General features: G+C 42.1%; 1 protein-coding gene across 2 annotated transcripts in view; it reads left to right on the top strand.

Moving 5' to 3' along the window:
- PCNX2 (pecanex 2) overlaps positions 1–12,215 on the top strand; it is a 308,594-nt gene that overhangs the window by 27,353 nt on the left and 269,026 nt on the right. For both annotated transcript variants that reach the window (XM_081570388.1, XM_081570387.1), the window contains exons 3-5: positions 4,891–5,008; positions 5,686–5,722; positions 7,321–8,601. In XM_081570388.1, the coding sequence (XP_081426514.1) occupies positions 4,891–5,008; positions 5,686–5,722; positions 7,321–8,601 (1,436 nt within the window). The remainder of the gene's footprint in view (positions 1–4,890; positions 5,009–5,685; positions 5,723–7,320; positions 8,602–12,215) is intronic.

Here is a 12,215-nt window from a genome sequence, read left to right as displayed (position 1 = left end):
AATTTTCTGTTTAGTTGATCTATCCATATGCGTGAGTGGAGTATTAAAGTCTCCCACTATTATTGTGTTATTGTTAATTTCCCCTTTCATACTTGTTAGTATTTGCCTTATATATTGTGGTGCTCCTATGTTGGGTGCATATATATTTATGATTGTTACGTCTTCTTCTTGAATTGATCCTTTGATCTTTATGTAGTGTCCTTCTTTGTCCCTTTTCACATCCTTTATTTTAAAGTCTATTTTATCTGAAATGAGTATTGCGACTCCTGCTTTCTTTTGGTCTCCGTTTGCATGGAATATGTTTTTCCATCCTTTCACTTTCAGCCTGTGTGTGTCCCTAGTTTTGAGGTGGGTCTCTTGTAGACAGCATATATAGGGGTCTTGTTTTTGTATCCATTCAGCAACCCTTTGTCTTTTGGTTGGGGCATTCAACCCATTTACATTTAAGGTAATTATTGATAAGTATGATCCCGTTGCCATTTACTTTGTTGTTTTGAGTTCGTGTTGAAACATCCTTTCTGTGTTTCCTGTTTAGAGAAGATCCTTTAGCATTTGCTGGAGAGCTGGTTTGGTGGTGCTGAATTCCCTCAGCTCTTGCTTGTCTGTAAAGCTTTTGAATTCTCCTTCATATCTGAATGAGATCCTTGCTGGGTACAGTAATCTGGGTTGTAGATTATTCTCTTTCATTACTTTAAGTATGTCCTGCCATTCCCTTCTAGCCTGAAGGGTTTCTATTGAAAGATCAGCTGTTATCCTTATGGGGATCCCCTTGTGTGTTATTTGTTGTTTTCCCCTTGCTGCTTTTAATATTTGTTCTTTGTGTTTGATCTTTGTTAATTTGATTAATATGTGTCTTGGGGTGTTTCGCCTTGGGTTTATCCTGTTTGGAACTCTCTGGGTTTCTTGGACTTCTGTGACTATTTCTTTCCTCAATTTAGGGAAATTCTCAACTATTATCTCCTCGAGTATTTTTTCATGGCCTTTCCTTTTATCTTCTTCTTCTGGGACTCCTATGATTCGAATGTTGGGGCGTTTCATATTGTCCCAGAGGTCCCGGAGGTTTTCCTCATTTCTTTTGATTCTTTTTTCTTTTTTCCTCTCTGCTTCGTTTATTTCCATCATTCTATCTTCTACCTCACTTATCCTATCTTCTGCCTCCGTTATTCTACTGTTGGTTCCCTCCAGAGTGTCTTTTATCTCCTTTATTTCATTATTCATTCTATATTGATTCCTTTTTATTTCTTCTAAGTCCTTGATAAACATTTCTTGCATCTTCTCAATCTTTGTCTCCAGGCTATTTATCTGTAACTCCATTTTGCTTTCAAGATTTTGGATCATTTTTATTATCCTTATTCTAAATTCTTTTTCAGATAGATTCCCTATCTCCTCCTCTTTTGTTTGGCTTTGTGGGCATTTCTCATTTTCCTTTACTTGCTGAGTATTTCTCTGCCTTTTCATCTTGTTTAGATTGCTGTGTTAGGCGTGGCCCTTCTGTATTCTGGTAGTATGAAGTTCCTCTTTGTTGTGGAGGTTCCTCACTGCAGTTGGGGTTGGACAGGTGGCTTGTCAAGGTTTCCTGGTTGGGGGAGCTTGTGTCGGTGTTCTGGTGGGTGGAGCTGGATTTCTGCTCTCTAGAGTGTAATGGAGTGACCAGTATTAATTTTTGAGATGTCTATGGATTTGGTGTGCCTCTGGGCAGCCTGTATATTGATGCTCAGGTCTATGTTCCTGCGTTGCTGGAGAATTTGCGTGGTTATGTCTTGCTCTGGAACTTATTGTCTCTTGGGTGGAGCTTGGTTTCAGTGAATTTATGGAGGCTATTGGATGGTCTCTTATTAATTAATGTTTCCCCTGGCTTTCAGTCTTATTCTTGCAGTAGCCTCAAGACTTCTCCTTCCATACAGCCTCAATAATAAAACTTTTAGGTTAATGGTGAAAAGATTCTCCACAGTGAGGGATACCCAGAAAGGTTCACTGAGTTACATGGAGAGATGAGGTGGGGGGGGTGGGTTGAGGTGACCAGGAGGGGAAGAGGGGAATTCAAATGTGGAGAGAGCAATCTAGCCAGTAAGCACTTCCCTCTGTGCTTTCCACAGTTTGGAACACTCAGAGTGATTCACAGAGATACATAGAGAGGGGGGAGGAAGGTAACAGAGGTGAGCATGAGTAGCAAGGGAGGAATTAAGAGGGGAGAGAGAGATCTGGGCAGTATCCTGTTCCTGAAGTGTTCTCCGGTACCCAGAACACCCTCAGAGATTCACAGAATTGGGTTGAGAAGAGAAGGAGGAGGGTGGGAGATAGAGGTTCCCTGGGGGAGAAGAAAGAGCATCAATAGGGGGAGAGAGTGATCAGGCCAGTGATCACACTCCTGAGTAAAAATGGTTCCTAAAGATTGGGTTCTTAAATGTACAAAGTTGATATCAAATATGTAAAACAAAGATTAAAAATCTAGAGTAGAGGTTAGACTCTTATAAAACTTACAATCTAAAAAAAAAAAAGGAAACAGTGTAAAAAGAAAAAAAACAGTAAAACAGTAAAAAAAAGAAACAGTAAAAAAATGTAGAACAGGAAAAAAACATTAAAAAAAAGAAAACACAAAAGGTATAAGATATATGTATGTAGTTTGCTTCAAAAATAGGTTTTTTTTTTTTTTTTTGCAAGTTAATAGTGGGTTATGAAAATGAAAGTTAAAGGTGTAATAGAGGACTTGAAGAAAAAGGAAAGAAGAGAAAAAAAATTTTTTTTAATTAAAAAAAAAATTAAAAAAAAAAAAAATAATAGTAAAAAACATATATATCCCGGACTTTCTCTGGAGCTGTTGTGAGCAGTGTGGGATCTGCTCAGTTTTAGATAGATCCTTATTCCTGCTTATACTTTTCAAGATCTATAGGTCCTTTTTAATGCAGTCGGTATTAACTACAGGGATCTTAATCTGTTGGCCTGTCCCTTCCAAAGCGCTTCCCTCTGTTTATTTGGCTTCTGTTTGGAGATCTCTTCAGTATCTAATTTCCGCCCTGCAACAAAGCGGTGGAGGTGATCTCTTTAGGTTCGCTTGTTCAATCGTGCTGTGGGGAGGAAGGAACACTGCAATTCTGGCGTGTGTGTGCTAAGCTCGCAGTGTCTCGGCCGCACTGGGTTCGCCCACGCTCACGGCGTGTGTGCTTTCCCCGTCTACCCTGCTCAGGCTTCAGGTTACTCGGCCGGGGAACGGGCCCTGAGCTGCGTGCACTTCCCAGGTCTAAGCCGCTCAGGTTCAGGCTCCCGGTTACTCCACAAAGGCGCAGACTCGGTTTCGCCCGCGGCTTGTGCCGTTCCCGGTCGGAGCTGCCCAGGCGGCCAGGAGTTTGGCGAGGGCGCTGTCCCCTGTTGGGGCGGTGCGGCTTATCGCCTCCCTGGTCCCCGCCTCGGTTTACGGGCGCGCCCGGCTCCGGTGTGCTTTGTGTCGGTTCTGGGGAGCTGGTCTCTGGCTGCGACCCTCCCGGCGGCTGTCGACCCTCCGGGATCTCAGGCAGTCTTTGCTTAGAAACTGGGAGCCTGTTTGCAGTTTGGTAGGGGGTGCCCTCTCTGGAGCCGAGTTTGCCCCTTTCCGGCTCTGGCGGGCCCCGCCTGCCCGCTGTGTCCCGCGGGGGATGGGGCGGTCCGCAGCCGGCTAGCTCTCCTCTGGTATCGCTCAGTCCTTTGTTCTGTGAGCGGGCCGGCAGTGCCTTAGAGTTGGGCTTTTCGCGGGATAGTTCTCTCTCTCTCGCTGTCCCACAGTTTAGGTTACTATCTCACGTTAGCTCCCTCAGATTGCCCTCGGGGCACTCGGGCCCGGTCCTTACCCTAGGCAATGCCGCCCGCTCCTCTCCGTTCAGCCCCCACTTGCTGGTGGCGGATGATGCGAGCGTCTGGGGTTCTTTGCTGGGAGTTACTTTAGGCACGTAATCTGTGGATTTTATTTATTTTTTCCTCCCAGTTATGTTGCCCTCCGAGATAAAAAATCCTCCCCCACACCCGCCGGTGAGAGGGTTTCCTGGTGCTTGGAAATTCCTCCTCTTTTACGACTCCCTCCCCGGGACGGGTCTCCGTCCCTAACTCTTTTGTCTCTCTTTTTATCTTTTATAATTTCTCCTACCTCTTTTGAAGATAATGCGCAGTTTTTGTGAAAGCCTGACGTCCTCAGCCAGCCTTCAGAAGTAGTTTTGTGAAGTTTGGTCAGCGTTCAGATGTTCTTTCGATAAATCTGTGGAGGAGAGAGTGGTCTCCCAGTCCTATTCCTCCGCCATCTTAGCCCCGCCTTATTAGCTCTTAAAAGTAAAGTTTGTATACCATGATTTTTCCTTTTTGTTTGTATATGTATTTATGGCCGTATAGTTGATTTACAATGTTATATTAGTTTCAGGTGTATAGCAAAGTGATTCTTTTTCAGATTCTTTTCCCATATAGGTTATTACAAAATATCAAGTTGAGTTCCTTATGTTATACAGTAGCATCTTGTTTATTTATTTTATTGATGGTAGTGTGTATAATCCCAAATTCCTGATTTATTCATCTCTCTCCTTTTCCCCTTTGATAGCTATAAGTTTGTTTTCTATGTCTGTGAGTCTGTTTCTGTTTTGTAAATAAATTCATTTGTGTCATATTTTATATTCCACATATAAGTGATGTCGTATGGTATTTGTCTTTCTCTTTCTCACTTACTTCCCTTAGGATGATAATCTCTAGGTCTGCCCATGTTGCTCCAAATGGCATTATTTTATTCTTTTTTTATGGCCAAGTACTATTCAATTGTGTGTACCATGAATTTAACAAAGTGGAAACAAGGAAAACAATTATTTAGGGACTAATGCCAAAAGAGCCATACTTCAATTTTGTAATATCATTACCCCTGTGTTTCTCATGCTGGATTAGCAATAATGGACAGATCAACAGCGGCAAAAAAGAAGCTGATCGAACCCTCTCCACACCTCCTCTCCACGGCAGCTCCGGAGGACAGAGCATAAACTCTCATCACTCTTCTGGGCTCCTGGTTAGTGATCTGTTTTCTTTCACTCTCTTCATGCTGCTGTATTGTTGATTCCGGAAGCGTGCAATGGCAGTGGCTGCAATTTACATGCGCTGGTTGTCAATACTTGCCTTTGGGTAGCAGTGACCTGAGGGGCGCCCTTGGGCCATGAGATAAACACCTAATCACACGGAGGCACAGCCACCAGCCTCCTCCGCAGTCCGCCTACCCTGCTGGGACTGCACGTGACCAGACCCCATAAGCACACCCGTGCGGCCCTTCCCCGGCCCTGTCCATCTCGGCCATCGTATTTTCACTGCCTTCCCCTGGAGTCCACTCCCTCACTCCACGTGAAATCACACTTAAATCACCCTTTTTTTCCCTAGATTCACTTTCTTAGACTCTCTTCCTTACAGTATAAAGTAGCACATTATTTATCTCCTTACTTTCTTAATTATCAAACTCCCCTTTATCACAGCACTGGGGTCTTGGGTGGATGTCTATACCTCTGTATATTTTAGTGTCCATCTTTTCTACCCATTTGTCTCATACATGTGGTGTCCAATATAGTGGACACTATATTGTCTCTTCCTCACTTGCCATTTAGAAAAACAGTGGTGGTGGTTCTGTGTCTGCTGACTGCCTGGAAGTGACCAAGGGAGCTGAGTCATTGGGTGATTTTTGTTCTTTCATTTGTTTAGGACCTGCCAGCGCAGGAAACAGTGGAAGATCTCAGAGGTAGAGTGCTTATTCTCATTATTTAATATTTTATCACAGCATTATCCTCAGTGAAACACAAAGTAGTTTTTATAAAGCCAAATGCCAATGAAGTCATTAAGATTTAGAACTGTACCTAAGATTGTATATTTATATTTTACCTTCATTTCTTTAACTCTTCATTGTAATTATTTCTTATTAGAATTTTTATATCATATCTATATTCAGACTGTGATATTGTATTGATCATATTTCATTGTCCTTTCTCCAATATATGCCTCTTTTCATAAGGCTCATAATAGCTGATATAAAATAGGTAAATTCATCATCAACACACATACTTGCTTTTTTTTTCAATTTTTTGGCTGTACCGCCTGGCGTGTGGGATCTTAGTTCTCCTACCAGGGGTTGAACTCTTGCCCTTTGCATTGGAAGGGCGGATTCTTAACCACTTAACAACATTGTGTTCTGTGTATTTGCATTTCTCTCAATTTACAAATTTTGTTTCTTGGATTTCCTTTTAATCCTCCCACCCCAAATATTTATTTTACTTTTTTGCTAAGATTTTATTTTATTGTTTTTTGACTGCCCTCAGAAGACTTGTGTGCATGCGAAGTCACATCAGTCGTTCTTGTCTCTTTGCCTGCAAACTCCTCTGTCCATGGGATTCTCCAGGCAAAAAAATACTGAAGTATAAATACTGGGTTGCCATTCTCTTCTCCAGGGAATCTTCCTGACCCAGGGATTGAACCCATGTCTCTTACGTCTCCTGCATTAGCAGGCAGGTTCTTCACCACTAGCACCACTGAGAAGCAAGACTTAGAAGACTTAGAAAAGAACTTTTGGAGGCCTGAATGAACCTCTTCCTTTCTCTGCACTGAAAAACTTCTGCTGAGGTCACATTATAAAATCCAAGCTGCTTTGGCTTGTCAAGTGCTGTAGTGGATTGGCCAAAAAGTTTGTTTGGGTTTTTTCACTACATCTTATAGAAAAATCTGAATGAACTTTTTGGTCAACCATATATTTTGGAGCCTCCCTGCCTTGGATTAGAAGGATTAAGTAACTTATGCAATGTACTGTAGCTAGTAAGTAGCACAGCCAGCATCTTTCTGTTTGCAAATATGTTGTTTAAATCATACTAGTCTGCCTCCCAAGCTTCCCAGGTGGCTCAGTGGTAAAGAATTCACCTGCTAATTCAAGAGATGTGGGTTTGATCCCTGGGTCAGGAAGATCCCCCTGGAGAGGAAAGTGGCAACCCACTCCAGTATTCTTGCCTGGGAAATTCCATGGACAGAGGAGCCTGGCAGGCTACAGTCTATAGTGTTGCTAAGAGCCGGACATGACTGAGCAACTGAGTATGCACGAGTCTGACTCCCAGGGCCACAAAAGAGGGAAAGCTAAAAGTCTGAATTATTATCTTAAATATAGAGATTTCAAGAACAATTTCATAGCAGAGGTGGTATTTTAAAAATAAGCATCTAATCACATTTGTTGCTGGTGTTATTTTAATTTTTTATTGTTATTATATATAATAATAATAATTTGTTATTATTTGGTCTTGCTCCGGGACATCATTCATCCATTCTGGATGGGAATCAAGATGCTGTTGTTGATTTCAGGTGTCATTCTGTCAGATGACCAACCCATAGCACCAGTGTCATCTACCTCACCTGCTATCAAAACAGAAAGCTTACCTGCTTCTAAAGCACCTGTGCTGGAAACCATTGCCACATCAGCAATACCACTGAAACCCGTTGTGGCAGAAACTTGCATCAGCGATCAAGGGAAGGAAAGAGGGGGCAGGGGGCAGCCCCCCTTCCACCACAGATCTGAGGGTGGCTTGGTGGACAAAGAAGCCGTAAAGAAGTTGCCCTACCTGTCTTTGTCTCAGTACGACTTACTGGAGACGGACGTTTCTGTCCAACCTTGGGGGAGTGAGAATTCTGTCTTGATTCCAGAGCCTGGTAATTATGCCTCCATCAGGGACAAGTTGCAGAGCAAGTCGCCTCAGGACAGCCTGAGCAGCAGCTGCCCTCAGTGTAACACTGTCATCGCCAGACCTGAGCAGGAGCAAGTTTCCCAGCAGGTGGACTTGACCTTGAACCAGGACGTGGACGACTCAGATAGTGAGGTCGCCGTCACTCTGATAGATACTTCTCAACCTGGCGACCCGCTGAGTCTGCACGAACCCATTAGGATTGTCATCACCATGAGCAGTACGCCCAACTCCATGACAGACTTGGAAAGCTCACTCCACGTCAAGGCGGTTGGTACTCAGCGATCTGGCTTCCAGTCTGATGCTGAGCCGGCTCCCCCAGGGGCAGCCGGTCCCCCAAATGTGGAGCAGATGAGAATTCCCGTCATCACCCTCCAGCTGTCTGAGGATGCAGTAGGCATGGTGTGTCCCGAAAGCGATGGAAGCGGCAGGACGCCAGAGAGACTGACGGTGGAGGTGTCCTCCAATCCGTGTTCTGGCTATGAATCTGGGGAGGGGGGCAGTGCCACCCAGGACCGCAGTCCTTCCCCAGGAGACCACTGTGCAACTCCCCCACCTACACCTAACATGATCTCTGAGTCTGAGGTGGGAATAGAAGCCCAGGCCAACCTTGATCCATCATCTTGTAGAACCAGCCAGGAGAAGAGACATGCCCGGGTCCTCAGCGTGGACAGTGGGACGGATGTCTTCTTGAGCAAAAGTTCCGCAGAAATTATTAATGATAAAGAACAAACAATGCCAACTTCCAAATCTGACCTAGAGGCCAAGGAAGGACAAGTACCAAATGAATCCAACTTCCTGGAATTTGTCTCCTTGTTAGAATCGATTAATACTTCCAAGGTAGTGGTATCTAACCAAAGGAATGAGCCGACAGAGCAGAACAAAGACAGCAGGCTTCCTGCAGGTAGGATCCCGCATCTCTTCTGTCCTGCTGATACAAGGAAGGCAGTATCTCTCTTTGTCATTGGCTTTCTGTGATTTGACTTTGCAAACAGCAGGACAGCTATTGTGTGATTGTTGGCTGTTTGGCTCCTCACTGATATTTGCTGAGTGTGCCAAAAGCAAGCTATGTGATGAACATAGTTTAAAACTGGCTCTTTCCTCCAGGAAATTTTAGGCATAGTAATGAAGATTTGGCTTCCGTAGAAGGCAGCAATATTTTTTTCTGAGGAAATAAGCAATTATATGTTACCATGGTGACGAGAGCCTTCAATGGATGTCTCTTCCATTATAAAATAGACGCATTCTGGGAAAGCGAATTGTAAAGCAAATTAAGTGAATCCATTTTTCTGTTGAATTCTATTATACAGTCCTGTATGCTGAATTTCCTAATTATCCCAAGTTGTAAACATAATTATAACACATGACCCTTAATATATACCAGTAAAAGTGTTAGTTGCTCAGTCGTGTCTGATTCTTTGCAACCCCTTGGACTGTAGTCTGCCAGGCTCCTCTGTCCATGGGGTTCTCCCGGCAAGAATACTGGAGTGGGTTGCCATTTCCTTCTCCAGGGAATCTTCCTGACCCAGGGATCACATCCAGGTCTCCTGCATTGCAGGCAGATTCTTTACCATGTGAACCACCATGGAAGCCGAATTTATGCCAGGCACTGTCCTAAACCCTTTACAGATATTAACGAGGATGACCATCTGTGGTGGTTTGTTCGACAAGGTTCTTGCTAACACGTGTTTTGCCAACAAAATTATTAATAGCACCACCTCTCTCTCACAAAAGTGTTCCCAGCTTGAACAATAAATTATACAGTTCCTGTATAATGGAGTGAATTATATACAGCTTCACTCATTTGCTCCTCGTATAACCTTATGTTATGGGTCCTTTTATCATTCCTTCTGGAAAGGTGGTTTTCTCTAAGTTTTCCAAGTTAGTCTAGGAAGTCTGGAGCTGAGCTTTGATCTTGGTGTTGCTCCAGAGTAAACACTCATAAATAATAAAACTATATTTCCTGAATGAATATAAGATTCTTTCGTTTTCAGGTTACTTAGTATCTCTGAGCTCAGTTTCTTCCCTGGCAAAGGATGTTACTAGACTAAAGTTTCTGCAAAGTCTTTTTTTATGTTCTTTTTTTTTTTTTTGGCTGAATTGCATGATATGAAGGATCTTAGTTCCCTGACAAGGGATCCAAGCCAGGCCCCCTGCAGTGGAAGTGCAGAGTCCTAACATTGGACTGCCAGGGAAGTCCCTACAGTCTTTTAACTTTAAATGTCAATATTGCTCTGATTTTTCAGTCCATCATTTCTGCATAGATCTCTGAGAGCATATCTGTACAGTAGGGTTGCTTGCAGAGAGTTGTGGTTCATGGGTCTGTAGCATTTCTTCATTCTAGGATTGCCCCTTTACTATTGGCTGTTCTCTGGGAGAGTCAGAGGGCCTTTTGGCTCCACGGTGGTAGCTCCCAGCAGTTTGTTCGTGTTCCTTTTGTCTTTCTGGTGCTCTTCAAAAAGCTTGTCCTGCTAGTGGATCAGTCCACTCTTGCACAAAATTTCATCAATATTTGGATATTTAAATTATGTAAACTGAATGTATTCTCCTTTTCACTACATCTCTGTATCCAGGATTTGTGTATAAAGTAACACGGACAGGAAAGTTAAACTTCTTAACAAACATGGGCAGTACAAGAACGCATTGGTTACTGTGAGATACTAGACGTCTTTCTGATGTGAGCTTTGGATTGCTTACCCTCCAGTTTATATAAAGATTCATGGATCTAGGCCAGCATTGTCTGGTGGAACTTTCTTCAGTGATGGAAGTATCCAGTATCTGCCACCACCAGTGACTACTGGCCACTGTAGCTATTAAATACTTGAAATGGGGATTGTGCAGAAATACAGTTTTTAATTTTATTGAATTTTACTTTATTTAAATAGCCACATGTGGCTACTCGCTACTGTATTGGATAGTGCTGAGCCAGACAGTGTGTCTTTCTGGGGAGCTGTGAGTAGGGCGGACAGATCCCTGGCTTTGGAACTTGACAGCCCAGGGCCAAATTTTGGTTTTGCAGTGCCAGCTGTGTGAGCGTGGGTCATTCACCATATCCATCTGAGTCACAGTTTCTTCAGGGAAGCAGGAATAATAATATGTTACAGATTTGCTGTGATGATTCAATTAGGAAAATATGTTAAAAGTCTTAATACTTGATATTTCAGCCGTCTGTTCTGAGTTTCCCCTCGAGCTATTATGTGAGGTTTCTTTAGTCTGTCTACTTAAGTTTCTGCTCTTAAACTTTTCAGCCAGCCACATTTAATCAGAACAGGATTGAGTTGGAGATCTAGGGGTGTGCAAAGAGATGTGGATGCTATGAGGTTTTCTTTGGAAAGAAACAGGTTTGGCTGTTGGGAACTTGTAGGTACAACAGGGAGGGGGAAGTTGGAGTGGATTATATGTCTATTCCAGGAAGGGTCAAAGGTTTTTTCTTAATTTATTTTTTAAAAACTACCAAACATTTTCTCTTCTTATTGTCCTGTGACTTATTCTCCTCCCTTATTTTTTTTATTAAAATATAGTTGATGTGCAATACTATATGTGTTTCAGGATTATATAACAATGATTCACAATTTTTAAAGATTGTATTTCATTTAAAGTTATAAAATATTAGCTATATTTCCTGTGCTGTACAATATATCCTTGTAGCTTATTAATTTTAAATGTAGTAGCTTGTACCTCTTAATCCCTTATCCCAGTCTTGCCTCTCTCCCTTCCCTCTCCCCACTGATAATCACTAGTTTGCTCTCTACATCTATGTTATTTCTGTTTGTTATAGTCACTAGTTTGTTTTATTTTTTAGATTGCATATATATGTTATAACCTACAGTATTTGTCTTTCTTGACTTACTTCACTAAGCATAATAATTCCAAGTCCATGTTGTTGCAGACAGCAAGATTTCATTCCATTTTTTTGTCTGAGTAATATTCCATTGTAAATACTTATACTGCATGTTTTTTATCCATTCATCTGTTGATGGACACATAGACTGCTTGAGTATCTTGGCTATTGTAGATAATACTGCTTTGAACATTGGGGTGTGTATATCATTTGAATTAGTGTGCTTGTTTTCTTCAGATAAATACCCAGGAACAGGATTACTAGGTCATATAGGGGTTCCATTTTCAGTTTTTTGACGAACTTCCATAATCCATAGTGGCTGTACCAGTTTGCATTCCTACCAACATCCCTTTTTTTCTACATCCTCACCAACATTTCTTATTTTTGATGATGGCCATTCTGACAGATGTGAGGTGATATCTCATTGTGGTTTTGATTTGCATTTCTCCAGTAATTAGTGATGTTGGCCATCTGTATGTCTTTTTTGGAAAAAATGTCTATTCAGATCTTTCGCTCATTTTTTAATCAGGTTGATTGTTTTTTGTTATTGATTTGTATGAACTGTTCATATATTTTGATATTAATTCCTTGTCAGTCATATCATTTGCAAGTATTTTCTCCCAGTCATTAGGTTGTTTGCTTATTTTGATGATGGTTTTCTTTGTTGTACAAAAGCT

Source organism: Giraffa tippelskirchi, chromosome 2 (genome assembly GCF_054371585.1).
Source record: "Giraffa tippelskirchi isolate mGirTip1 chromosome 2, T2T-mGirTip1v1.2.pri, whole genome shotgun sequence".
NCBI lineage: Eukaryota > Metazoa > Chordata > Mammalia > Artiodactyla > Giraffidae > Giraffa > Giraffa tippelskirchi.
The sequence above is the reverse complement of the archived record's forward strand: the minus strand, read 5'-3'. Positions and strand labels throughout refer to the sequence as shown.